Source organism: Podarcis gaigeae (genome assembly GCF_964106915.1).
Source record: "Podarcis gaigeae genome assembly, chromosome: 6".
NCBI classification, from domain to species: Eukaryota; Metazoa; Chordata; class Lepidosauria; order Squamata; family Lacertidae; genus Podarcis; species Podarcis gaigeae.
This window is the reverse complement of record NC_139682.1, coordinates 71,346,670-71,374,028: the sequence shown is the minus strand read 5'-3', so window position 1 is coordinate 71,374,028 and position 27,359 is coordinate 71,346,670. Positions and strand designations below refer to the sequence as shown.

The 27,359-nt window shown below is 42.2% G+C and overlaps 1 protein-coding gene across 1 annotated transcript; it reads left to right on the top strand.

Moving 5' to 3' along the window:
- Positions 1 to 123: 123 nt before the first annotated feature.
- On the top strand, positions 124 to 26,282 carry GTF2B (general transcription factor IIB). Its single transcript, XM_083743557.1, has 7 exons — positions 124 to 242; positions 5,613 to 5,719; positions 17,423 to 17,556; positions 21,696 to 21,842; positions 21,979 to 22,108; positions 23,380 to 23,661; positions 25,824 to 26,282. The coding sequence occupies exons 1-7, from the start codon at positions 226 to 228 to the stop codon at positions 25,955 to 25,957; spliced, it is 951 nt and encodes a 316-aa protein (XP_083599683.1). The 5' UTR covers positions 124 to 225; the 3' UTR covers positions 25,958 to 26,282.
- Positions 26,283 to 27,359: the final 1,077 nt, after the last annotated feature.

The following is a 27,359-nucleotide window of genomic DNA, read 5'->3' as shown; positions in this document are numbered from 1 at the left end:
AGGACCTATGGCAACCCCATTACCGCCTCCCATCCTAACCAGGACGCACCTACGTACTCTCCCCCCCCCCCCTTTGAGCATCGCCGCGAAAGCGAACGCTTTCTTGTCCCGCTAGGCTCTCCGTAGCCGCGGCCTCGGCGAAGCCCCGCCCACCGAGCCGTCGAAAGCATAAAAGCCCGTCGGCCCGCCCCGGCCGCCCAGCCGCGCGCAAGGGGAGGAAGGAAGATGGCGTCCACCAGCCGGTCAGTAGCACAAGTTGCCGGGCGCTTCTCTAGATATAGGAAAGCAGGGAAAAGGGTAGAGGGGTGCGTCCGGGCTCGGGGTGGCGGTGGCGGTGGCGGCGGGGAGGGGGGGAGGAAGAAGAGCGGCCTGAGAAGGCGCAGCCTCGCCGCGGCTTGGGCTCCTCTGAGGGGGGAAGGTAGGCCCGCCGCCTCCAGTTGCTCTGTCCGGTCTCTCTTTACCTCGCTCGCCGCTCTCCTCCGGCCGCCTCAGCTTGGGCGGCGGCCTTCTCCGCGGGGCCTTGGTTTTTTCTCCTCAGCCCACTCCCGCCAAGGATACGCTGCTCGCTTTCCAGACGCCCCGGTGGCCTCAGGTGGTGGTGGAGGACGCGGCTTGGGATGCCTTAGGCCACCTGCGCTTCTTCGCGGACCCCGTTTAAAGGACGGTGCCTTGAAAGCAGCTCCCCGCCCCCCAGAAAGGATTCTGGGAACTGTCGTTCGCCCACCGCAGAGCTACAGTTCCCAGCACTCTGAAAACCCCCATATGGCGTGTAGGCAGCTTTTGACTTCCTCAAAACACAGGATTCTGGGAACTGTAGTTCGCCCAGGGCAGAGCTACAGTTCCCAGCACTCTGAAAACCCCCATATGGCGTGTAGGCAGCTTTTGACTCCCCCAAAAGAAAGGATTCTGGGAACTGTAGTTCGCCCACCGCAGAGCTACAGTTCCCAGCACTCTGAACACCCCCCATATGGCTTGTAGGCAACTTTTGACCCCCCCCCCCACCAAAACCTTGTGACTTGCTATACCATGAATTCTTTTCTCTCTCCTCACCCCCCCCATCCAAATTAATTTTTATTGGTTTTCCAAATCATTGCCACGCTGAATTTAGTTTTAGACAATTTAGTTTTCTCCCCGAAACTGGTTTCGCAGCAATGCCGCATTTCAAGTGGCGGGTGCTTCTTTGCCTAGGAGACAACTCCTAGGGGCTGAGGTCCCTTTGGCCCCCCAGTAAAATATTTGAGGGGGGGCCTTCCCCCAAAGTTGACAGGCATTCCCATTCAAATGGTGGACATGTGTCGTGTCAAGCTTACAATCTTTTATTGTCTTGCTAATTGTGTGTTTTATATTTGACTTAACTTAGCAATGTTTTCTTTTGAAATGTTTAAGATTTTTTTGGTTAACTTTGTTAAATGTGTATTCTGTAGCTGATCTCCTTTGTAACGTTTTATTTTGAGCTCTTTAAGATAATATTTTAGTTTCCTATTATGTTGCTTTTACTGTATACATTATCTTTCTTCAGTAATGCTTAATTCTGGATTGCTTTATTGATGTTTTAATGATCTGTAAACTGCTTTGAGTTTTTTCTTTAAAATATGTTAGCACCCATGGGCATAGCTAAGAGGGGTCAGGGAGGGGCAGCTGCCCCCATCAATAAAATACATAGCAAACTGAGGTTCTACCCCCGCCCTAACAAAAGGCCCAACAAAAATCCCGGCTACACTTATGTTGGCACCCCGATTCTTTGCCAATACTGGGAAGGATGCAATAAAGCTGCAGGGCTGGGCAGGCACATCTCAGTAGGGTTAGGGTGAAATCTTGCTGGGAGCAAGGCTGCTGTTCAGTCCTCCAGGTGTTGCTGAGCTACAGCTCACATCTGGAAGGCCATAGGTTAGCCACTCCTGCTGAGGGGAGTTCCCAGGATAGCCAGCCTCCTTAGGTTGCAGCTTGTTGAGCAGGAACTGGGAGATAAACCTGCTAATGTTTCTAATATGGAGCTCAATTCATAGGGACAGCAGCTGGCATCTCCAAAGAGTCCTTGCTTTACCTGGAGCCGTGCTCTGGGTGGCTGCACCTGATTTCTAGGCCTCATGTTTCTGTGTTGAGGAAATTGCTTGTTTGGATGATGGCTCTTTGGCAGTGCTGGAAATTCACCCTCAAGATATTTCTATATGCAGAGTATATGCAGAGTATATGCAAATGTTTGTTGTAACATTAGGATCTAAAGTTGCTTTCGTAATACATTTTTGGGGAAGCAATTGTGTGAGCAGAACTGTTTTGGGTCCTGTCTGTATGCTCCCTGTTGGGGTCTCCCACTCTTGCAACATCCTACTGTTTTTTCTAATATTTTGTCAGAAGAGATGTTTATATTGTACATATTGTAATCCTTAATTGTAATGCTTTGTTTTGAAGTTGGATAAGGTTTGGAGGGATGAGGAGAGGAAGTTTGGGATTGCTTTATTAATTTTGTTCAGGTTGACATTTTAAAATCCAGTGTGTTCGGAGTGAAGTCTGGCTTCATCAGATATACTTAGAAGGATCTATCTGACTCCTTGCAATCCTCTTCTGTGAGACAGGGGACATACTGTTAAGTTGCACACCCATGAAAGTTCTTTGTTGGGCAACATTCTGACTACTTAGACTTGCTTTCCAGATTTGCAGTTGGCCTAGACTAGTAACATGAAACAGATCATTTTGTACATGGAATTCACTTACTAATTTACTCACGTTGACACTATCTGCACCAACTAGTGCTAAATGGTGTGGCCAAATGTTATTTTACTCTCTAGCTGTTTGGGTTGGCTCTTTTTTCCTGTGCCTGCTTTACCAGTTTGTTGTCTGGTGTATATACAACGTGTGATTATGAGCTTAGAAACACGAAGGCTGTTACATTATTATTTTTTTAGTGCTAATTCCAAAGCATTGTGGATGATACAGGTCAGTGCAAGAAATCAAAAACTAGAGCAGGGCCCCTCACAGGGCCCCTCAATGATAATATAATGCCCTTGAGCTGAAACACTTCAACCAGCCGGTGGCAAATTTATTGGAACAGTGGGCAGATTTTGATTTCAGAGGAAGTGGTGCCATAGGGTTGTGGCATAACACAAAATTTGAAGATATCCCCTCCGCCCCACCTCCCCAGCCAATGCTGCTTCTAGGCTTTTCTTTTTTCAAGATGAAACCCTGAACAAGGTGAAGAAAGTACAGATAGGAGTGCTTGGGTATATCCCCCAGCCTTTCCAACAGGCATTTTTAAAACACACACACACGCGAAGGCTCTGAATAGGATGAATAAAATGTTCACTGCCAGCTTCACCTGGCTGCAGGGATATGCTCACTGCTTCTCTCCCCCCATCAGACTTATTTTTTTAACCCAAGACCCTGAGCAGGGTCCTCCTGCTAAGTCTAAGGCCTGAGTGTGCTGAAATATTCTTGCCACTCCTTCCTTTTCTCCACAACCCACTGCCAGACTTAAAAATGAAGGGGAAAAGTCCATGAGAAGCGCCTTCTGTCATTTCCAGCTGACTGGCGGGCAACAGGTCCGAGCAAACATTTTGACAGTGTCCTGGTTACTTTGGGGATACCAAGGAAGGCTCCTGACTGAATTGTTTTCTCCCTTTAACAAGCCAGTTACTTCAAGTCTTCCTTGGACCATACAATTCTGTTTATTGACTTTCCGTAAGACTGCTTTCTTCCCTTTTCACTTCCTAAAGAGCATCTTGTTTAGATAATTTTTGAGCTTATTATAGACTACCGCAAAGGAAGATAAATGCTGTGTTTAGGTTAGTTAAACAATTTAGATGATAGCAGCTGTAAGTTTGAGGCCGTGTGACCTTGAGGAAAGAGGCTACTGTTTAAAGATGTTTGAATGAAACATTTCCTAAATTGACACTCTGTAGCATAAATGTTGTACTATGATTAAGCACTGTATTGCAACAAGAGTTTGCCAGGGAGCCATTGAGATGACAAATTTGTTATGGACTATCTGAAAGCTTGGCCCATTTTTAAACTATGTAGAAAAGAAAACCTCTTGAGTTGGAATCTATTTTGGAAGGAAATTAAAATGCAACCAACAGCCATACCTTCCACAAAACATATCTTTCGTCATAATACAATATTTGTATTGTTTAGCCGTAGGCCATCACAAGGCAATATTCAGAACAAATATGTAGCATTAAAGCCAACCACAGGCATGACAAGAATGCCCAAGTATTCCTTATTGAACTTAAAACAGCAACAGCAAAAGCACCACCACAGTACTGTATACGTAAAGGTAAAGGTAAAGGCACATACATTTAGGTAAAATAATTCTTATATTAACATTAACCAGTCTAATTTACACCCCGCTAATGTGATTTTAAGTTCATAAATACAGAGGATTGGATATTCAACATGTTTTGACATCTATGTGACTCACTCACGTGCTAAGTGGGAGTGTATTTAGCATATTTATTTTAAATAATAGTTGCACTTCCTGCTTCATGCTCATCTACTTCATGATAGCCATTTTAAGAATCGAGAATGTGGTTCTGTGTGGAGGAGCTTCTGTTCAAAGTTTAGAAATCCCACTAGGCATGTTGTAGCAATCTCAATTTCTTGTCTGGTGAACTTGCATTTTTTTGGTATCCCTGGGCTTTTTTTCACCCGGAATTCACCGGAACTGAGTTTCTGCATCTCTTTGGTGTGTTCCTGCACCTCTGTAGTGTTGCGCCACAGCAGCATGGCACTTGGGGCTTTGCAACAGAGGCTGCGGGCAGCACAGCACTCTGTGTTCTGTGTCAGAGGCTCAACAACTTTGGCTGGGTGCTCCCCCCTGAAAAAGGACAGGTTCTGGCACCTCTTTTTCTAGAAAAGCAGCCCTGAGGTATCCTGATACTTATATATAAGTTTTGGTCTGCTGCTTTTGTTACAAGTTGACCACAGTGGTATGTGGCCACAACAGATTTGTCAAGGTGAATGGCTAGCTGCAATAGTTGGTATTACTAAGCATAGTTGGGATATCAATTTCAGGGCTATTTCTGTCTTTGAGGCAAACAGATTCGTCACCAATTTCATGCCATGTTTATCAGCTTCTTTCAAATCACCAAGGAAGTAATTGCATATATAACATACAGCAAATTATATCCTGTCATGTCACATTTTGAGTTTCATTTAAAACTCTGAAAGCATTCCAATGCATTTTACAAGATCACTAGAAATTAGTAAAACTTCAAATATTTTGCATGATCAAGATGAATTAGGATAACGTTTTCCTCTTGAAATAAATGCTGCTATCAGTTACTTTGTAATCATACAGATTTGTTAAAATGAGGTCTTATAGGGTTTTCATAATGTGCCTGTCTTCTCTTTAGCATTTCCCCCTTATAAAACTCATTTTCTAAATTGCATAAAATATAATGGCAAGTGGTCTACACCTATTCAAATGTATTTTTATTTCTGTGAACTATGTGCGTACATATTTGTTTAAAATAAAGGACTCATTGGAGGTAGTGACTTAGTTGGAACCTTTTCTCCCATATGCTTTGAACACCTTAGACTTATTCACAAACTTTTCATAAACATGGTTTTTAATGTGAGTTGTCACACAAAGCTAAAATGTTGCATTTGTTTTTAAGGGTGGATGTGCTGCCAAGAGTGACATGTCCAAACCATCCAGATTCCATATTGGTGGAAGATTACAGAGCTGGAGATATGATCTGTCCAGAATGTGGACTAGTCGTAGGTGAGCAATTTTACAGTAGTTGTATATCTTACTCTAAATATTTTATGTTATTATATTATTTTTATAATAATATTTATTATTTTATCTTAAATGCCAAAAGATTGCATTAAGAGCTTCAGTCAACACATTTACTTCTGTAACAAATCTTTGAGAAGTCTTTGCCACGTAGAAACCAACAGCTTGGTAACCTACCAAGATGTTTATGCAGATACTTCCTGTTAATATAGTCACCGTAGATAACTGCCCTGTCATATTTTTTTTCTGGTTTAGCAAAAACATGGCAGACATTCACTGTATTTTACCCATGTGTCACCTCTTGCATACTGACCCCAAAAAAGACTAGCCACAAAAGTTTCCAACCTGCTACGAGTGTAAAGTCTCAGACTCTGTGCAGTTTTGGAAACAGTCGGGTGTTAACTGATTTCTCAGTTGTGCGGGGTGTGGTTCCTCACAGGCCATTCTTTGTGGTGCCCTCATAAACTCCCTCTTGAGTTTTCAGGTATGGGTATCATATTTTAAGAAACAAACAGGTGTTGTTCAGCTCCAACTCCCACCATCTCTGACCCCTGGCATTGCTGACTGGGGGTGATATGAATTGCAGTCCAATAACATCTGGAAGATATAATATTTGGTTACTTCTGCTCTAGGTGGTGCAGAATCAGGTTGCTGTGAACCAACCAGACATAAATGATAACTACATCTTCATAACTTTTAAAGACTTTAGCTGCCATGAAATCAGTAGAGTACAACATCCTGGCCAAATTTCGAAAACAGTGCTCTACATTCTGACACAGCTTAACGTGTGAAGGAGCGGATTTGCCAGTTAGAATGAATTTTACCAATTTGCATAGATTTGGCGTTTCCACAGACATCAGACCTCTTGGAAAAAAGGTGGTGAAAGTGGCTAGAGAATATGAATTAATGTATTTTTTCTATTCTCTAAAGTGTTGCTTTAATATAGAAATGGTGATCTGCGGCCCCTGAAAGTCTTTTCTAGTTTCTTAATATTGACTGTGTGCTGTTCTTCAAGGTTTCCACTTAAAGAAGGAAACTGATAAAAGGCTGATAAGTTAAACTTCATGAGAAAAAAATAAATTTCTTGCTACTAGTGAGTAGTAATAGATGTAGATAAGTATTACTTTATTTAAATTTATGTCTGGCCTGTCCTCCCAAAATTGCTCTGGGTCACAAACACAAAAAAGACAATTGAAAATTAAAAAAGAGTATTTACCACATCTAAAAACAATTACAGTGGTACCTCAGCTTAAGTACTTATTTCGTTCCGGAGGTCTGTACTTAACCTGAAACTGAAGCACCACTTTAGCTAATGGGGCCTCCTGCTGCTGCCGCACCGCCAGAGCATGATTTCTGTTCTCATCCTGAAGCAAAGTTCTTAACCCAAGGTACTATTTCTGGGTTAGCAGTGTGTGTAACCTGAAGCATATGTAACTGGAAGCGTATGTAACCCGAGGTACCACTGTACCTACCTTCACACCTAATAATTCCAGGGTTGCCAGGAACAGTATCTTTCAACCATCAAATCCTGTATCAGCAGGGATGTTTCTAAATTCCTCCTGAACATACATAATGAAGGGGAGAGGCAAAGCTCACCAGGGAGGGCACTCCATAAATGAGGAACTGCCACTGGTAAGGCCCTGTTGAGGGAGAATGCCACCTGGGCAACAGCCTGTTGTGCTCCACTAATAGGGCCTTCATTGCCTACCATAGGGCTCGAGGTGTATGGAGGAAGATACTCTTTTAGGTGCTTCCAAGTTGTTTAGGGCTTTGTATGTAGTACTAACCACATGAATTGGGCCCAGTAGGTAACTATCACCCAGTGCAGAACTGGTATCCACATGGTCCCATTATAGCAGCAACATTCTGCACTAGCTGCAGCCTCCAGACCTTCAAGGGCAGCCCCATGTAACAGTAATCCAGCTGGTAGCTCATCAGTGCTGAGTGTCGGGCTACCCCAGTACAGGAGCAGCTGTAGCTGCCATTCGTGTGCAGTGCATGCTACTTAGAAACAATTTTAACTGTTGCTATACTAAATTTGCTTGGCTGTGACTCCGCCTACCCTGCACTTTTAGGAGATGACATCACGATCATTTTGCTGACTGATAGTGCCTCATGAGCATTCCACGTTGTAGTTGTTTACTTCAGTGTATAAGCAAGGAGTTGATGTGGTAACTCTTAGGGTGATAATGGGAGCATGGCTTGCTGTGCTAGTAGAGCTGTGATTGGTTGTTGCATTTAATAACCACCTGTGTGCTCATCTGTAAATACAGGTTGCTGAACCAAATCTGCATGTGGAATTATGAGACCTACACAGACCTAGCCATGGCATCCAGTTCTGGTAAAGTGTAGTGCAGGTATGGCTAACCTGTGGCCCTTCAGATGATGATGTTGGCCAGTGGTCAGGGAATTGTCCCAGTGACACCTGGTTAGCCACCCATGATGGTTGAGTCTGAACAGGCAAATCCCATATCCATCACTTAGTAGGTGGCTATAAGCAAGCACTGTTCTTCCTGCAGTAAAGGGATAACACTGGCTTGTCATACAGGACTTCTGAGTAAGTACTGTATTTTTTGCTCTATAGGATGCGCCTGACCATAGGACGCACCTTGTTTTAGAGGGGGAGAACAAGAAAAAAAATTCTCTCCCTCTCTGTGCAGCGCCCCTTCTGCGAAGTGGCAGGAGAAACGGAGCCCCTTCCATTTCTCCTCCCGCTTCACTGAAGGGGCGCTGCGCAGAGAAGGAAAGCTGCGCAGCACCTCTTCAGCGAAGCAAAGCCAGTAGAGCAAGAGGGATTGGTGTGCACCGACCCCTCTCGCTCTCCTGGCTTCAGCGAAAGGAACCCGAAGCCTCCAGAGTGCAGCGGGCACTCCCACTGCGCTCTGGAGGCTCCCTGAAGCCATGGAGCCTGCATTCACTCCATAAGACGCACACACAGTTCTCCTTAATTTTTGGAGGGGGAAAATTTGCATCTTATAGAGTGAAAAATACTGTATGTGAAGTGCTATCAAGACTCTCAAGCAGGAGAATGCCAAAGGCAGATTTGAATCTACTGGTAGAACTGTGTGCTTTGCAGCACTTTCTGACTATTATTTAATATCAGCAATAATTGATGTCCCCCTTCTACCAGAGAGCATCTGCTGGATGCTCTTTTCTACAGATGAGCCACTGCTTGCACCTGAGTGTGGTTGGTAAACCTTGGGATTTTAATAGAAAGCAAAGTAAATCTTGAAAGCCTCAATTCATTCCACCCACTACTCTAAAGAACTATATTAATATGCATCAGAAGTGTGTTGATTTTGTAAGTATGTATAACTAAGTATTCTTTGGTAAGGGCATTCTTTAAACAATTATCTGTTTGTACGACTTGGTTTTTCTAGGACTCTCTCCATGCTTCTCCTATTTAAATGCCACTTTCATTTTCAACATCCGTTCAGTTTATTATCAAAATGAGAAAACTGACACTGCCAAACAGAACTTCCTCTTCTAATCCTGGCACAAAATTAATGATTGATGACATACGTAGGTTTCATCCAGGCCTCCGTTGGCTTTTTAAAATTATTTTTTATTTCACTTTTTCAGAGAAATACTGTATCCCAAAGTGGTGGTAGTCCATGTGGTAGGCCCTTCCCTGAGGCTTACCAAAACACACCTACACATGCAACACTAAACAGAAGTCAAGGGAAAAGGTAGAGAAGGGAGCTCAGAACAGTGCCAGAACAAGCTGTAATTCAATAAGCATTTATATCTAGTGAGGACCAGGGGTGGTGTTCTGTTGCTTGTCGATATGTTCTGTAAGGGACCCAGCAGCTCTTTTACCTCTGGCTGTTGTGTGTATACCAAGCTCCCTGCTGCTTCTCTTCCCTAGGTCAATGGATAGCGCCAGGCTAATTTTCCCTCTTGCCATTATGTTCTTTCTTAGAGGAGTTGCTAGTGCCTTTAGTCCCTTGACAGATGGCAGAGTTTGGCGTGCTCTTCCCCTCACCTCTCGTGTATTTGAACACGATTTCTTAGATGCTTAAAGTATTAGTACCATAGCAACTTACATAAGGAAAGGCCACCCTGTTATGGTAGAGCACATTCTTTTTATCTGGTCCAGGGTTAAGTCTCTGGCATCTGCAGTTAACTCAAGGTCTACCACCTAAATTTTATTTATCACCTTCAGTTGTATTACTCAGTCCTGGCCTAGATAATGACATTGGATTTGTGTGGGTGCACTTCTGGGAAGTTAGAAGCTCAAAAGGAACTGCTGCCTCTTCTAGTTGAGAATTCCATTTTTGTAGTTGGTTGGTGTGTGTGGGAAAACAATGCATTATGTTCTGTTCTTTTTCTAATCCCAGTGTTGAATTCATACTCCAGACTGCATATCTTCTGGTGCAGCAACAAGCTGTCTACAATTGTTCACGTGCGCACCTATGAAACAGATTATTGGTTTGGGTTGTAATGGGTGGCTGGGGACAAAATCTAAGAAATGCTAAAAAGAGGAGCCAGTGTTCAAACTGGGAAACTTTTAAAAGAAACCTTTGAGGTGTGAAACTGAACTCTAGACAGTTACAGTACTTCTTTGCAGAAAACTCCAATGAAACAAAAGAGAGAGAACATTTTATAGTTTACCATATGTAACTTTATGGTTTGTATAATTGTTACTAGCAGTTTTAAATGAAATATTATAAAACCCTAGAAACAAACCAAAATGTAAAGTTAATGTCTTAGAACTTTTACTTTTGAAGAGGAGGTCTGGTCATTTCACCAGTCACTAGATGGCAGCACATTACCTAATTAACAATTTGGACAAGTTCCATTGGATTGTGTGCTCCTGTTTAAATGTTCTTAGAACCTTGTGCACTGTTTATGTAGCAAAAAGGTAGACAAAATGCCAACACATCAATCCACGATACAGAATTCTAACTTGCTGTCTTAATGCTGTTCTCTAATTGGTATCTGTTTCACTAAACTGACCATTCAACTCTTTCTGTTCTGGGTAACAGTTTTGTTCAGAGCTAAATTCCTCTTCAGTGATCACCTAGATTCATGGAAATGTGATTTGATTTTTCTTTTCTGCCATGCATTTTAAAATGTTTTTTTTCTTCTGTGTTTCTAGGTTTCAGGTTTAGGATTTCAGATTTCTGTTCTAAATATTGTTAATATATTCATTTGCAGTTCATGTGAAGTTTTCTTAATCACTTAAGTTTTGGCCTCTTGGTATACAAAAGCCATCTACAGATAAAATAAAATTCTTGCTAACTTACTAGTAGATTAAGAAAACTGGAATACGCAGAAACTGAAAAAAAGGTGGAGTTGTGTCCTGGCCCATGTTGACAGTTGTTTCTAAATCTAACTTAATTTAACAATCTGTTTAAGATCGTATTTTTTTAATAAGCAACTCTAGCAACATCTCAGAAGTTACGGTTCCTATTGTGTTGTATGATGAGTGGCTGGGTGCTGTAGGTGTATATATGTTTTTTATTTTAATATTAGCAAGGGTAACTTTCCTTTGAAAATGCCAGGATGTTTTTAATAGATAGTAGTGTGTTTTATTCATGTAAAGCACTTACTGGTGTGAATAAACTTTCAAGACTGAGAACTGATTAATCATATACTTCTCTAAATAAAGAATCCTAAAGTAGTGATAAAGTAGTACATGGAGGGATATGTCTTCACCTTATAGCAAGAGAACACCAGTATCTAAGGACTGAGCAGCAGTAGCCACAGAATAATATAAAGCCAATCATGGCTTTTTGTACTGCTGCACTTCAAGCACACATCTAAAAACAGGCACTCTTCTCCATTTGCCACTTCGTATGTTGCCCCATATGCATCTTGTGTGTATTGAAGACACAGGGATGCCCATTGTATTATTGTATTTGTACTTAATCCAAATATATTTCTGTATTACTACTTGAGCAGTATAAGGAAATGAGTAAAAGGGCAACTCCGTGAAAGCAGTTTCTTTCCCTTCTGGAAGAGTGCCATCCTCTTTTATAAAGTAAATTAAAATCTCGATTTGAAATTGCCCCCGACTCTTCAACGTGGATGACTCACTGACATTTCAAGATCAACATGCTCAAAATAGAATGTCTTGGCTATCTCCCAAAACTCCCCCCCCCCATTCCTATCAATACTATCCAGCCTCTTTGCCCAGGCACTTAGCCTTGTGTTCTTTTCTTCTTCTTTCCTGCAGAATTCATTTATTGCCAAACCCTAACTCCTCTCTCTTAACAGCATTGCCAATATCTTTCCTTTCAATCTCTACTTCTAATGCTCTGTTTCATGTTGTTTTCTTCTTGGCTATTGCTACTTCCTATTCTCTGGCCACCTTTAATCACACTTTGATTTCCTTCCCCCTCTTGGAGGCTCCTGCCTTGCTGACTGCATCAATGTTCTGACACCTCCATTAGTTCTCTCCAGCAAGGTCCCTTCTCCTTTGAACCATTACAACCTTTTTTGTTTTCCATGCCTCTTCATAGCTTTGCTCTTCTGCTCTTCTCTCTCATTATGTCTAGGTTTGAAACATAAAATATACAACCATTTCTGTCTCTCTACTGCTTTGGGTACTATGCAGTTTGTGTGGCATCTATGTGGCCTTTAGTCTCTTCAATCATAGTTTCTTTTTTTTAAGAAATACCATCAGTAAAAAATAATGATTAACGATATTTGAAAAATCCCTGAAGAATGCCTACTAGCAGCAATAGTTGGGACATCTTCAATGAACTGATGGGCTTTGTAGTTAGTTTTTTTAAGTTATACCCTTTTGTAGATAGAATGCACACCTTCTGTTGTAACTGTGTTTTCATTTCTTTCCAGAATCACACAGATAATTTTCTCTACCATGATAAAAAAAATTTGAACCAACAGTGTGCTGCTTAAATATATTTGGTATATGACACTGAATAGTTTTCTGTTTAACTTCCGTTGCCATCTCGGGGATATATTCCCCCCCTTCCTCCCCCCCCCCAAAGTTGGCAGCCACAAAACAGTCTTGTCATTAAAGCAGGTATGGTGCATAATTCACAAGAGGGCAGATCCCTTTTGTGAGTCATATAGGTCATTCCCACTTGTGTGGAAAAATATTACATCATTGCTGTGCTCACTGTTCTATTTATACAACACCAGAATTTCAAGTACATTTTGCTTTTTTTAGATGCAGTAAACAGTAACCAGACTGCTAGGCCTTAGAAGGAACAATGCTTAATCAAATATTTACATAGAGGCCAAAAGGGGAAAATGCTTTCTCCTATTTTAAACTTATATGGGGGAATAATGGCTCCCTGCCTTCATTGCCATACATGCTGTGTTCACTTTTTAAAAAGATAATCTTACTCCTGATTGATCCTTAAAAAAAAAAAAATCCTCTGCAGACACATAAGAGCAAAGAATAACATCTCAAATATGGTTCAAGAGTTGCACTATTTCCCTCCTCCCCATTCCTATCCCATTGATCCTTTTTTACATCTCTCTATGTCATTATGTTTCTGCTCCAGGTTCAAAATAATACCCTCTCGACAACCAATAGTTATTTAATTTGTGTTCTCAAATATTTGCAGCTGTTATCCTTTGGAAACTTTGTGCTGAAGTTTTAAGCATTAAGTTGAGCCTCTCTGTACTAGATTTTATACACTTTGGGGGATCAAAAAAATAACAGCATTCTCTTTATTCTAATTGCCCATAAACATTCTCAGCTGTGTGGCTCTAATGTGCAGCTTCTGTAACATAAGGGTGGGTACATTTCTAAGATTTGCCATCTCAAACCATTAACAGGAGAAACTGCTTGGCTACCTTCATATTGCTCTGTGTAGTCAATCTGCTATTCAGCCTCCCTTGGACAGAGATCATAAAGCAGTAGTATACATCTCCTTAATGACACTGTAAGCAACCGGTATGATCAGTTTTAGTTGTTAATTGTTCCTCTAAAGTCTCATCTTCTAGGGGAAGCCCTTTCTGAGTCATAATTTGGAAAATAGCTGCTACTTCATGAAGCTTGTTGCTTTGGCATACTTACGACTTATGAAATCACGACTATATCTGGATTCTTTTCTAATGACTGATTATTTCCCTTTGCTACAGCCTTGATAACAAGCCAGCAGCTGAATATCTGAGTACACTTCATTAGCAGCAAATCAGTCTTCACAGTTTATGCTAAGCAGATTTTTAAAAAATACATTGGGAATTTGTGGTGCAGCCAGAATGTTCTCTCTATTTGCATATATAACGTCTTTACTTAAACACTTTGTAGGAAAGATATTGTTGTAAAAGTTTACTTTGAAGCTCATCTCGGCTTGAAATCTTCTTAATCTTTTCTTCTGAAATCTCAAAATCTGTATAGTATCAAAATGGAGCATAACTCTAGCTATACCAGAAACAGTATAATATAAAAGTACTTTCAAATGGAGTCTTAGTTCAGATTATTTTTGATTAGTGAAAAATTGTATCTGAAAGGTTCTAATATTTTAAAACCATATTCAGTACTTATAAAACAACAACAACCTGCCTACTGGTTTTAATTGACGCTCTGTTAAAAGGCAACCTTAGTTTAAATCTATTTCCAAACCCCTAAATTTCCTTTTTTAAATACTGAAGGATACATAGGCTAAGGTAACACTTCAATAAACAAAGCTACTGCTAGTTGATTAATAAAACAAATTAATTTATTTTCATATTACAGTCATTGTATTCTCAAAAAATAAGCAATGCATTCTTAGGGTGGAATTCATCTAACCAGCTCAGCCAGGGCTTTCCCACGTCGGCTCCCCCCACTAAGGGTGAGAGATACATCACTATATCATTCAAAACCATCTTGTGATATCAGTTTAATTTTTTTTTGACCTGGCAATATATTGTGAATCATTATGTGTGTGCGCTTTACAAAATTCACAATGTGGGGAAAAATGTGAAGCCAGCCAATGCTTCTCTCGATTCCTGCAGCCCCTGTTAACTCTGCCAGCTCAGTGCTCTCCTGCCTCCTGCAGGGACAGCGAATCACAAGAGTTGTTTAGTCGTTTAGTCGTGTCCGACTCTTTGTGACCCCATGGACCAGAGCACGCCAGGCACTCCTGTCTTCCACGGCCTCCTGCAGTTTGGTCAAACTCATGCTGGTAGCTTTGAGAACACTGTCCAACCATCTCGTCCTCTGTCGTCCCCTTTCTTCTGTCCTCCATCTTTCCGAACATCAGGGTCTTTTTCAGGGAGTCTTCTCTTCTCATGAGGTGGCCAAAGTATTGGAGCCTCAGCTTCAGGATCAGTCCTTCCAGTGAGCACTCAGGGCTGATTTCCTTAAAAATGGATAGGTTTGATCTTCTTGCAGTCCATCCAGCAATTACAAGAGTAGGTGCCGACAAAAATCACAATGTGGGGGAAATGGTGAAGCCAGTCAGTGTCTCTGCATAGGTTCATCCTTATTTCAGGCATCATGATATATCACAATGCCTGGCCCTACCCCTTGCCTTGTCCCCAAATTGGTTCTGAGGGTTTTTGGAAAATCCCTGGAACAGTGTGCTGAGAGAAGAGGGGAATCGTTCTGTCTGGAATGCTTGTGCAGATGGAACAATGAGGGAAGTGTTGAATTCCAGCCTTAATTTGGGCAACTTTTGGAGGTTGTCTCAACCACACAGCTCTTTCTGTTTGCCTCAGTCTACTCAATCTACTAATCACACCTCTTAATTAACTATATTATTTATTATTATTTATTGAATTTATATATCGCCCTATACCCGCAGGTCTCAGGGCGGTTTACAGAATAAAATCAGAATATAAAACCACAAAATACGTAATCAGAATAAAAATGACAACCCAATAACCCCCCCAACACATTTTAAAAGGACATAGGATGTCAATCAAATCAACCAAAGCCCTGGTTAAAAAGGAATGTTTATTATTATTTATCTAAAGGGAAACTTTGGTTACTAGCTTTGGAATCATCCAGAATCAACCAGCTTGAAGTTAGTTTTAACATCCTGGTTTGTTCCAAAGCTTGTAACCATAGTTTCCCAGTTCACATGAAATGGGAAACTGTGGTTAATTAGAGGCTTCCTGGCTTATCTGTGGCTTGGACAAAGAGGGGGAGGATCAAAGGGGTTCTAGCAGCAGGCAAAAGGCAGATACATATCTTGGTTTAATAAATGAAGAAACAATTGCCAATATTATTTCTCAAGCTTGTTGTCTGTGATTGCAGAGGAGGACTTGAAGATGTGGAGGGGTCAAAATTCATTGTTTTTCAAGGTTCTCATTTTGAGCCACGCTGTCAAGTGTTTTGTTCTCCAAGATCTGTCCCAAGTTTGGGGGTATTAGTTTTAGAATAAGAATATTGTTTCAATATATAGAGGTGTATGTTAACAGCTTGTAACTGGGCATCTGCTGGTTTCGGAAAGACAGCATGCCAGCTTTATTGGTTCTGTGAACTCAAATTGGCAAGTTAGCTATAGCATTACTGTTCATGTAATCGTTGAAGTGTCCCTAAATGCTGAATTAGGTTCCTTCCTGCCTTCCCTCATTTTATTTGTATACTATTTTCTGACACAAAAATCATGCTCAAAGCAGCTAGCAAAAAAAAAAAGAAACAGGGATGCATTTCAAACAAACGCTACAAAACAATTTTATAATAACCCAGCATAGCTAAACAGTAACACAGTGACATTTTCATAACATAGCAAAGCGAAAATACAATATACAAAAAAACATTTCAGTACTGTAAATATAATATTAGCAACATGTAGCATACAATCGCAAAAAAAGAGAGCTTCACAGTTTCTCTTTCGTCCCAGAAACACCCCTCCTGTGATGTTGCTCAGTCCTTCTCCTGCAGAAGCTTCTTATAAGGCTTCCAAGGAGAAAGGTGGGGTAGCTAGAAACACTCTTCCCATTATGAAGTTGCCCTCATTGATGATAAGCTTCCAAACACAATATTCTACTTTGGTGCTGGAAAGCTGGAGTTGCATATCAACCTTAATTTGCAGGTTACCATTGTTAAAAGTTTCATGTGTACATGCGGTTATATGACACCTGACCTCTCCATTCCTTGGGTTGCCTTCAGCCTGCTGAATCCAGCAACAGATAGTAGCATGGAATAAGCAGGCGTTAATGTAGGTCTGACCATAGGCTGTTTGCCAGACCTATAGAGCCTTGTTAATGTTGCCTTGAAGTGCAACAGAGCTTTGTTTGGACCAGCTGAGGTGCCTGTGCTCTGCAGGTTCCCATGTTCTAGCCCAGAGGTAGCCAACATAAGTGTCCTTCATTTGTTGTTGGATGCCAACTTGCATTGGTCCACGGCAGCATGGCCTCTGGACAGGGATGATGGGAGTTGTAAGCAAGCAATATTTGGAGCGTACCACATTGGATGCCCTTGTTCTAACCACTCAGATGCAGTCACTCCCTGAGAGTATCCTTGAGTGAGAGCCGGTTACACTGTGAACTCTTGGAAGTGTTTCTGTTAACTTCATTACTTACTTGTCATCTACAAAGTGTCACTAGGGTTGCTAGAACAGAGATTGTCTGAGACAGGTTCTGCCTCACACTTCCTAATTTGTGTAAAAAACACCCCCCCAAACTATCGACTGTTGTCTTAAAACGATTGCCTGAATGTTCTCTAAATGGTTGCTGTGGTTGTAAACGAAATGATTCTGAATGCATATTTGTGAACCTCTTGAGACTTTTCAAAAACAAAAGAATGATGATGAATGCTTTTTGCATACTCAGGTGACAGAGTCATAGATGTAGGGTCAGAATGGCGAACATTCAGCAATGACAAAGCAACCAAAGACCCATCTCGAGTTGGAGATACCCAGAATCCTCTTCTGAGTGACGGTGATCTGACTACAATGATTGGCAAGGTAATATAAATCACGAAATGCATTAATGCACAAGATCTGTACAGCAGCAGGGAGATTTTGGCAGAAACTTGGATATTGTTGCTCTTAAAGTGGCAGCGCAAAGTTGGGGATAAGCTGTGCAGAGTGTTAGAAACTGGAGTAGAAAAGCTATTCACCACATGGCTCTTGGGACCTGGGCTGTGGTCACCAAAACAGAATGTCTAGTTGCCTTTTTTCCCTCCCCAGTGCAACAGCTCTTTCTGTTTACTTTTACGTACATAATTTATTTGGGTCCCCGTTCCCCAATTTGTGGTATTGGGAGAGTTGTATAGAGAAACAGGTTGTTCAGCGAGCACAGAGGGACCTGCATTTAGGCATGTATAGGACAGTGACACCCAATGAACTTCATGGCTGAGTGGAGATTCGAGTCTTGGTCTCCCGGGTCCTAATCCTACAGACACTCTAACCACTTCACTACACTGGCTCTCACTAGGGAAACCTTTTTTTGGCAAAGTCACAGCTTCTGTGATAGGTGGAGCTGCCATTTTCTTTGCTGAGTTCTATAAGGGCAGCACTGTTTTAGACTAAGGAGGAGGAAGCTGACAGGCAATGGCACCCGCTCGGCTGGTTGTCAGACGAAAGGCAGGTGGCGCTTGATGAATCCACTGAAGTTGGTGGGGCACTTGCTCAATTCACCCTAATGGACCAGCTTCCACCACAGGTCTTGAAGAGATACTGGAGGCAGTACTATCCCACTGGAGTTACTACTGCTGGATTTGACCTAGCTCACGAGGCAATGGCACTCCTGTATTTGGTCTTGAGCTTTTGTTGCATTTGCAGGCTTTAGCCAAGTTATCTATCTCTATAAACCAGTCTGTAAACCAACTGATGCCCAGCAAATAGCATCCAAGTAATCCCTCAGGCTTATTTAATTAACTTCTCAGAAACGTAAAACACACACATACAAAAAAACCAAGAATTGTGAAAGCAAAGGGGAGCAGGAGAGTGTTGGTGTTTGGGTGCTAATACTGCACACCTCATGGTAGGCAGGTAGGCCTGAGAGCCATCCTTGAGCGTTCTAGAACAAGCCGGGCTCCATTCTCCTTCCACAGATGGAAAGCTACGACAGAGGAAGAGAGTGAGAGATGAAGAAGGTGCTATGCAAAGAGCCAATGCCTGAAGCAGGAGGAAGTAAAGTTTGCAGCCGCAGCAGAAGCATCAGGCACTGCAATGAGAGCCTCTGGGCTCAGGAAGCACAAAACACTGATAGACCCCAAAGCTGGCTTGAAGCTTCCCCAAAGAGAAAGGAGATGTTGCCTGCCCAGTTGCATGTTGGGCCTCCACCCTGAGGGAAGGAAAGTGTTCTGGCTACCCGAAGATAGTCCCAGCCAGAGAAATGCTGTCTGCTTGCTTGTTCAAAATTCCCCAGGTACCAGGCACATTTTGTGTCTGGCGTGGGTCGAATTGCCACCAAGTGAAGATGTCTTGTTGGCAGGTTTGGCGACTGACATCTCCACCATCTGGCTGGTGTGAAACAATGTTTTCTGATGAGCAAGCCCCAGCATCAAAAGACGCTGCTGCGTGTCAGCCAACCGGCCAGTCTGTGGAGCTATCTTCCCACTATTTTTTTCTGGATTGTTTTGTTTGATGTCAATACGTTGTAAACTTCTTTGAGATTTTTTTTCTTTAAAATATAAAGCAGCATAGAAATGAATGACAATGACAATAACAATAATAATAAGCCCCACCAAAAAAGAAAAAAGGGTGACTAGACAGTCCGTTGTGGCAACCGCAACCGAGGTTTAAGGCGCCGTTTGGCGATTAGCTTATATAGCTGATTTTCTAACACTGTTTTCTTGACATCCATGTTCACACAACTACCAGGGACTGATGTTCCCTGCATATCCATCAGGCGTGCTGTGTAGACCCCAGGGGTCAACAACTTGATCTTGTTTGAACATAGAGTTGTACCAGCTGTGCGGTGAAAGAAAAAGGAACTGAAGCATGTTCTGTGTCACTGAGATGCTTGTCACTGCTATTTTGGGGGTTGCTGACTAGTTTTCCTTTCCGAATCACAAGCAGTTTCCATAGCTGGAAGAACTAGCAGTATCAGGAGATGGTATATGAAAATAGCATAACTGATTATATATTATTCTGTGTATCATCTTATGTTCGTTTTTATTTCTCCCATGATCTCCCCAGTCTTTTCAAACAAGGATTGAGCTCTGACCAGGATGCTTTAAGGTTAACTAGTACTAATAGAGACCAGAGTTTTACAGGATGCCATGTTGTGCAATGATAGACTTCAGCGTTTCTGTGAGAATCCAGTTCATGTTAGAGAAAATGTGGACTCCTTTGCTCTCACAATTGTAATGCAGGCTGGTCAGGCAGTCATTAGTGGACTGCCTACATGGCTGTGTTGAAATATTCCACAAAGCCTCTGCTTTTTAAACCTTCTGATAGTATTGCCCCAAAGTGAAGATGAAAGTGCAGGTTATACCCAGATTTCATTCTTGTCTGGTGAAGAAAAGTAGTCAGGAAAGGGCTAACTCCTGCTTTGTCCAGGGCTTAAACATTCTGGTATCAGTAGGTGATGAGTGGACCTCAAAGAAGCAAGATTCCTGCAGAGTTGTAAGCTGTGTTACTCTTTTATTGTGTTGGGAAGTTACCCTGGAGGCTCTACCTCAAGAGCAGCCAGCTTGGTAATATGGGCTGTGAAAGACATATTGAAAAATCACTCTTTGCAGGACAGCTTCTGGCTGCTGAATTCTTCTGAGCTGGCCAAGCAGGTGGCGCAGGAAGCCTGGCAACCAGTCACCTGCTTAGCTGACTAGCCCTGCAGACAGAAGAGATCCCAGACAACAAAGGAGTGTCAAGGTCACGAGTTTGGCAAGGGGTCAGAGCCCCCTGCAGCAGGAGGGAAAAGCCTAACCCCGGGGCAGTGGAATTAGAAGCCACCTTGCTAAGGGGTTGCGCCCTCCCTGTATTTAACTCTTTCAATATGAAAATGAAAGATATGTATTTGGTGTCCAGATGTACAAAATCTGGGAATGTGTGGGAAGGGGACCAGGTTGGTTAGGGCAGTATTTTCTCCTCAGCTTCCAGACATCTTCTTCTGTCGCTACATGCACCTCTGGTGGGCTTCTTGCTTGCTGTGTTGTTTGCCCAGGAAGAAGCAGTGGATTTGTTAGGACTCTCATTTTCTCTTTCTGCACCCTATCCCTGCTGTTTGCTGTCCACAAAATGTAGTGTTTGCTTCTGAAATGGGAATAAAGTGAGTCCACTGTAGTCACAGTTGAAAACCTATGTTGAGCCATTATTGGAAAATGTGGAACTGACCAGAACTTTGCTGGGTTGTGCAGTGTATATTACATGTGTTTTTCATAGAGAGCAACAGCTGGACTAATGAGCAATATAGTCTTGGCATTTACGTAATAGAGCAGGGGTTGTCAACCTTTTTTGGGACCAGTGGAAACATTTTGAATTTTGAAAGAAATTTGTATTAGTGGTTGAACTAAATGAACATGACTAACTTGGGTGCATCAATTCAGGGGGTAAAACATAGTTCGATACAACTGCAAATTGTTGCTTTTTTGAGTGGGTAGGGTTCCTGTGGGGAAAGTATTGCTGGACCTCCCTGGACCTGATGTAGGTCTTCCCATGTAAGCAACCGGGACTTCCTTTTGCCATGAGACTACATGAAGTTGGAGTGATGTTGGCCTTTGAAGAACAGCTGAAATAAGGATGGCAAAACACACTAAAAGTGTGCTTTTTATTTAGAGCAGAAATTCCGAAACTTGGGTCTCCAGCTGTTGTTGGACTACAACTCCCATCATCCCTAGCTAATAGGACCAGTGATCAGGGATGACAGGAGTGTAGTCTAAAAAATCGCAGGAGACCCAAGTTTCGGAAAACCTGATCTAGAGAATGAAAGAGGGTCATTATGACCACCGTGTCTGTAGTCTACTTGGAAATAGTGACAGCCACCTGAAGGCGGCTGCATTGTGATCTGTTTCTAATGACTTCATTACTAGGATGTTGCAATAGGTGTTGCTTATTGCAGCCTCTGAATCCTCACATAAGTGCAAAAGTGGTCTTACTGTGTATATCTGGTACAAATTCCAGCAATCTCTGACACATTGTAAACCCTTCTTCTGCAGGGCACGGGCGCAGCCAGTTTTGACGAATTTGGGAATTCAAAGTATCAAAACCGGAGGACCATGAGCAGCTCCGACCGCGCGATGATGAACGCGTTCAAAGAAATCGCTAGCATGGCAGACAGAATCAACCTCCCCCGAAATATAGTTGTAAGTTCATGCCTCCCTCTCTCAAATTGTTCTGGCGTTTACTTAGTTAGCATAATATAATGAGCGCATGAATTTTTGATATTATTGCTAATTAAATGGCCTGGAGTTAATTAAATTTTGTCTGCTTGCTTTGAAGGATCGAACCAATAATTTATTCAAGCAAGTCTATGAGCAGAAGAGCCTGAAGGGAAGAAGTAACGATGCCATTGCCTCCGCTTGCCTCTACATCGCCTGCAGGCAAGAGGGCGTTCCGAGAACATTCAAAGGTAAGCAGGCAGCGTAGTGTCGGCTTCATCCGGGATCATCCAAAGTATCTTCAGCTAGCACAAGCTGCCACCTCGTTCTTCAGTATCCGAGAGCAGCCAAACAAAACCTGCGATTCCCAGGAGTGGGCTTTGTGTTTTGTATCTTACTTGCCTTTTAATCACTTGTGCAAATTACCTGCAAACTGTTTGGGAAGGGGGCAGTCGGGCAACCCTCTTTTTCCTGAGCCCAGTCCAAAGGGAGGAGTTATATAGAAACTGCCGTCTAAGAGCCATGCAGCCGTATGGCTGATTGTATGGTAGCATTGAGTCACTGAGTATAACATCTGTGCTTCAGGGAGCCTATAGTTATCATACACCTCTTTGCTTGATTTGATTATTATCATTATTTGAATAGCTGTATGTTGGACAGCGCTGGCATGTGTCCATGTCTTTACAGGACTGCCTCACCAAGTCATTTCCACCTGCCCTGCAGAATGTTGATGCACGGTTCCCAAAATTTCCACCTGAGATCAAACTGGCCCACAAATTTTAAAGTGAGAAAGGCAAGCAGGTTTAGGATCGTGGAAAATATGATTAGCATTGCATCCTAATATACGTTAATGATGTAATTTAAATAATTAAACACATGCAGCAAAGCAAATTGACTTTAATGTGCATACTATTCCAGTGAAACTTGTTTTGTGGGTTTCTCCTTTTTTTGTCTTGTGGGAAGAGAAATACTAGCTAACACTTAGTGTGAAGGGACTGGAAGATTCATGAAAGGGCAGATGTATGCAAATAAAGAGTTTTATCTCCATGCTGCTCAGAACCTGCAGTTATTCCCTGCATTGGAAAACTATTGGTAAACATTGCTCTTTTCTCTCGCTCCTCCTCCCCACAGGCGAGGACTGTGGCTTGCTCTTAAAATGCTGCAAATTCCTCATTCCCGACATATTGTGCCTGAGTCCTAACAAAATCATTCTATTAAATTAAAACCTGTGCTGTGGTTCTGAGACCCAACAACTGAATCAATAGCTCTTGAATTGATGCTCACTCCTCAGTGCAATTCCTTGGTGACTTTGAATGGAATGTTTCTCTTAAAAGTGGGTGCCGGTTTTGTTGACTACATAGACTGAGTTACATATTTGTGCTGCGAAGATTTAAACGGAGGGTTAAGCTTTAATTGGTAGCAGGGAGAAGGGACTGAGAGTGTTATTATCCTTAACTTACTGCAATCCTGTTTCAGCATTAATGTTTTGTGTGGTTTTTGTGTTGTTGTTTTCTTGTTTCAGAAATATGTGCTGTCTCCAGAATTTCCAAAAAAGAAATAGGCCGGTGTTTTAAGCTCATCTTGAAAGCTTTGGAAACGAGTGTGGATTTGATCACAACTGGAGATTTCATGTCCAGATTTTGTTCAAACCTGGGTCTTCCTAAGCAAGTCCAGATGGCAGCAACACACATTGCCCGTAAAGCTGTGGAATTAGACTTGGTTCCTGGGAGGAGTCCCATCTCGGTTGCAGCTGCAGCTATTTATATGGCTTCACAAGCCTCCGCAGAGAAGAGAACCCAGAAAGGTAACATTTCCATTTCCCCCTCCCCTGTTAAATTCTAGCTCTGTTAAGTCATTTATTCAGAACGAAAAAGAGTAATCACCGATGCAGAAAGCACTATAAGGATCCTCCTTTTGCCATGATTTGGGATGTATAAGTAGCTCAGTAATAAGCCATGTGAGTAATTGCCAGGCTAAGGAGCCAGTCTGGTTAGTGTTGAATGAGCACTGGAGAGAGCCAGGTTCAAACCTCTACCTAGCTTGCTGGGTAATGCTGGGCTGAGATACTCAAATATCTCTTGGCCGAATCTACCTTACAGGATAGCGGGGCAGATCTGTGTTGTCTTGAGACCTCTGGGGGAAAGGCAGGATACAAATGTAATAAATAGCTAGGCACACTTAGTGAGCTTTTAATTATTATTATGCTGGCACCTGCATTATACAGCTTTAGGCATCAGGCAAAAACGTTCCTCTTTAACCAGGACTTTGGCTGAATGGCATCCAATGGGGGTGGGGGTGTGGATTGTTGGGTTGTTTTCATTTTTATTAGGTATTTTGTGTTTTTATATTGTGATTTTGTGTTGTAACCGCCCTGAGACCTGCAGGTATAGGGTGGTATACAAATTAATAATAATAATTCATTTCCTTCTGAACCATGGTCTCAAGGCAATTTACACATAAAATAATAAAAAACACAAAACAACCAGTACATTTAAAACAAAATTTAAACTCTCAACAAGTGTCCCCCCCAAAAAAACCCCCCACATATTCAGAACACGTGTGTTGTCATGCGGCGTTAGGAACATACCTTATTAAGTGGTCTAAATTAAATGTAATCCTCTCTAAAGTCTGGCATTGCCTCTTTTAGTAAGATGTTCAGTTCTGTCTAGCAAGGTTGCCATTGGTACATCCCTTAAATGGGGAAAGGGTGGAAATGCTCCTATGTGGACTGATCCAGTTCTAACCACATGGAAAGCCAAAGCTCTCTGCAGATCGTGGGAGTAAAGGTTCCTCTCATCTGGGCATGAATTCATGTCTTGGCAATCAGTCAAGGGCTTTTGAAACAGCTATCAATAATCGAAGTGCTAAAAAAAATAAAAATCAGTTGATGACAGGCTTCAGGTAGTACAAACAGATGGGGGGCATGGGGGTGCCGTGGTCTAAACCACTGAGCCTCTTGGACTTGCCGATTGGAAGGTCGGCGGTTCAAATCAGAGTGACAGTGAACTCCCATTGCTCTGTCCCAGCTTCTGAAAACCTAGCAGTTTGATAGCACACCAGTGCAAGTAGATAAATAGGTACCGCTGTGGCAGGGAGGTAAACATTTCTGTGCGCTCTGGTTTCCGTCATGGTGTTCCGTTGCACCAGAAGCAGTTTAGTCATGCTGGCCACATGACCCGGAAAGCTCCCTTGGCCTGAAAAGCGAGATGAGCGCCACACTCCATAGTTGCCTTTGACTGGACTTAACTGTCCAGGGGTCCTTTATCTAATACAAACAGAACAGCAGGTTCAGTCAACCAGACAAAGCCAGGGATGTTTTGCTTGGCTAACCTAAATTGCTAACCTAAATTGCTACATGAGCCTCTTTATTGAAAGCAAGTTGTACACACACACACACACACACACCCCACTGAAGGCAATGGCACCTGGAGTAAAATCCCATTTAATGAAGTCCAGTCCAATGAGAGGGTCATGGGGGATGGAAGGTGCATCTTCAGGTATTCAGGATGCGGCTTGCTTAAGATAGGAATGGAGGATCTGTGTCCCTTTGGATAGTGTAAAGACTCCAAACACTATTCAGCCCAGCCAGCCTGATGCAGAATTGGGCATTAAACTCCAGTGACATCTGGTTACCCACCCCTGATTTAAGGCCTTAAGAGATGAACACTTGCACTTTGAATTGGACCCAGGTCTGATTGGTAATAAATGACCATATCCAAGTGCAGTGTGAGCTGCTCCGACAAAAATCATATTCTTGCGTCTTTCTATTGTTGTACTACATTGCTCCTGAGAAGCTTTGAGATTTTTTACTGAAAGCAGCCTTTTAAAGGTTGTTTGTTTCTTTTACACTGTCTGAAGCTGAGCACCAGGAAGAATTGGAGAAACTACAGGTTGTTTTTTTGGAAACGCTCCAGCCTTGTAACTCTACTTGTCAGTTTAACTTGTCTGCCTTGGGTTTCATTTCAGAGATTGGAGACATTGCCGGAGTAGCTGATGTTACAATCAGACAGTCATATAGGTTGATTTATCCACGAGCTCCTGATCTTTTCCCAGCTGATTTCAAATTTGATACCCCAGTGGACAAACTGCCACAGCTGTGAATTTCCAAGGGTACGTCTGTAGCCCACAGAGGTTTTGATTTCGACTTAAAAGCGATATGTATAGAAACGGTACTGTTGAGCCTTCAAGTTGCGGAACTGGTAAAACTATGTGAAAAAGCCTAACTGAGGATTCAGAGCACACATTCCAGGTGTAAACAAAATAATTTTGTGGCATTTTTTATGTATATATTAGTGAAAGTAATTATTTAACAGCCATCAATTTCCTATTGTATGTACTTAAGATTTCTTTCATAGAGATCTTGGTTGTTTTTTTGGAAAATATTTCAGATTCTAATTCCTGAATAAACTGTTTTCCAAAAACCTATACTGTTCTGCAAGTTTCACTGTGTGTGTCTGTCTTAAATAAACATCAACTTGGAGCATACATCATCTTTTGAAATTCTTCAGTTCCTATTCAAGCGTTTTTATATTGTTGCCCAAGAACTATTATTTTGGTTAAATGTCAGGTATATTGTGGGCAGTTTCAATCCCGAGTGAACATGTGATATGTAACATTTCTGCAAGCATTTGAGCTATGACTCACCCAATTTGATTTCTGCTGCTCCTGCTAGTGGTGGTCTGAATGCTGTTTAGTCTCTGATAGGAGGAAGATTTATGAAGACTGGTCTTGTATGAGAACAGGAGATTCTGCCATCCTTGTTCCCAGGTATGTTGTCCTGTTAACAACTAATTGAACTCTAGTACTTAAAACAGGACTAACCCAGTAACCCTATCAACAAGCCACTTCAAAGGGGACCCTTGCCAGTCTGGAAACTAGGGAACAGCCAGCTGAATCCAAATTGATTCACCCTCCTTGTTTCCTTGGCTGTGGCCTAAATTTCCAGGCCTACTAATGCACTATTACAGAATATAGAAAGGGCAGTCTGGCCACACGAGGCTACTACTCCTATCCTGACATCTGTAGATGCAGTGGTATCGATCTTGTAATGCATGTAAAACATAATCAAGGAATGACTTAATTCAAGCCTTTTTTCAATTAGTATTACCAAGGTAGGGCACAATGTAATCAGCTGAGAAACATGGTAAAATATGTTAAATAGGGGTGTGCATTGGCACTGCATACAGTAAGCCCACAGTTTGTGGGCATTTGACTTATGTGCATTCAGATTTATGGGGGGAAATTTAAAGGGGCATAAAGTGGGTGGGGTTCTGGGAAACATTATTTTGGCAATCCCACCTGCCATTGACCCAATGGGTTTTGACTATACGCTATTTTGGCTTTCGGTGCGGTGGATTCCCCAGAACATAAGCCCTGTGTAAGTTGCAGGATTACTGTATGAATTACAGAGTGACGTGGGGGAAATTCTCAGCTGTGGCTCAGCTCCAGCCAAGAGTCAGGGATTATGGAAATTGTAGTACAACATCTGGAGGCCCACGGGTT

What these genes read in the sequence shown, in the direction of transcription:
- GTF2B (XM_083743557.1), top strand. An exon ending in AGAATGTGGACTAGTCGTAG is followed by an intron (nt 5,720 to 17,422) that starts GTGAGCAATTTT and finishes TTGCATACTCAG; the next exon opens with GTGACAGAGTCATAGATGTA. An exon ending in ACCTCCCCCGAAATATAGTT is followed by an intron (nt 21,843 to 21,978) that starts GTAAGTTCATGC and finishes CTTGCTTTGAAG; the next exon opens with GATCGAACCAATAATTTATT.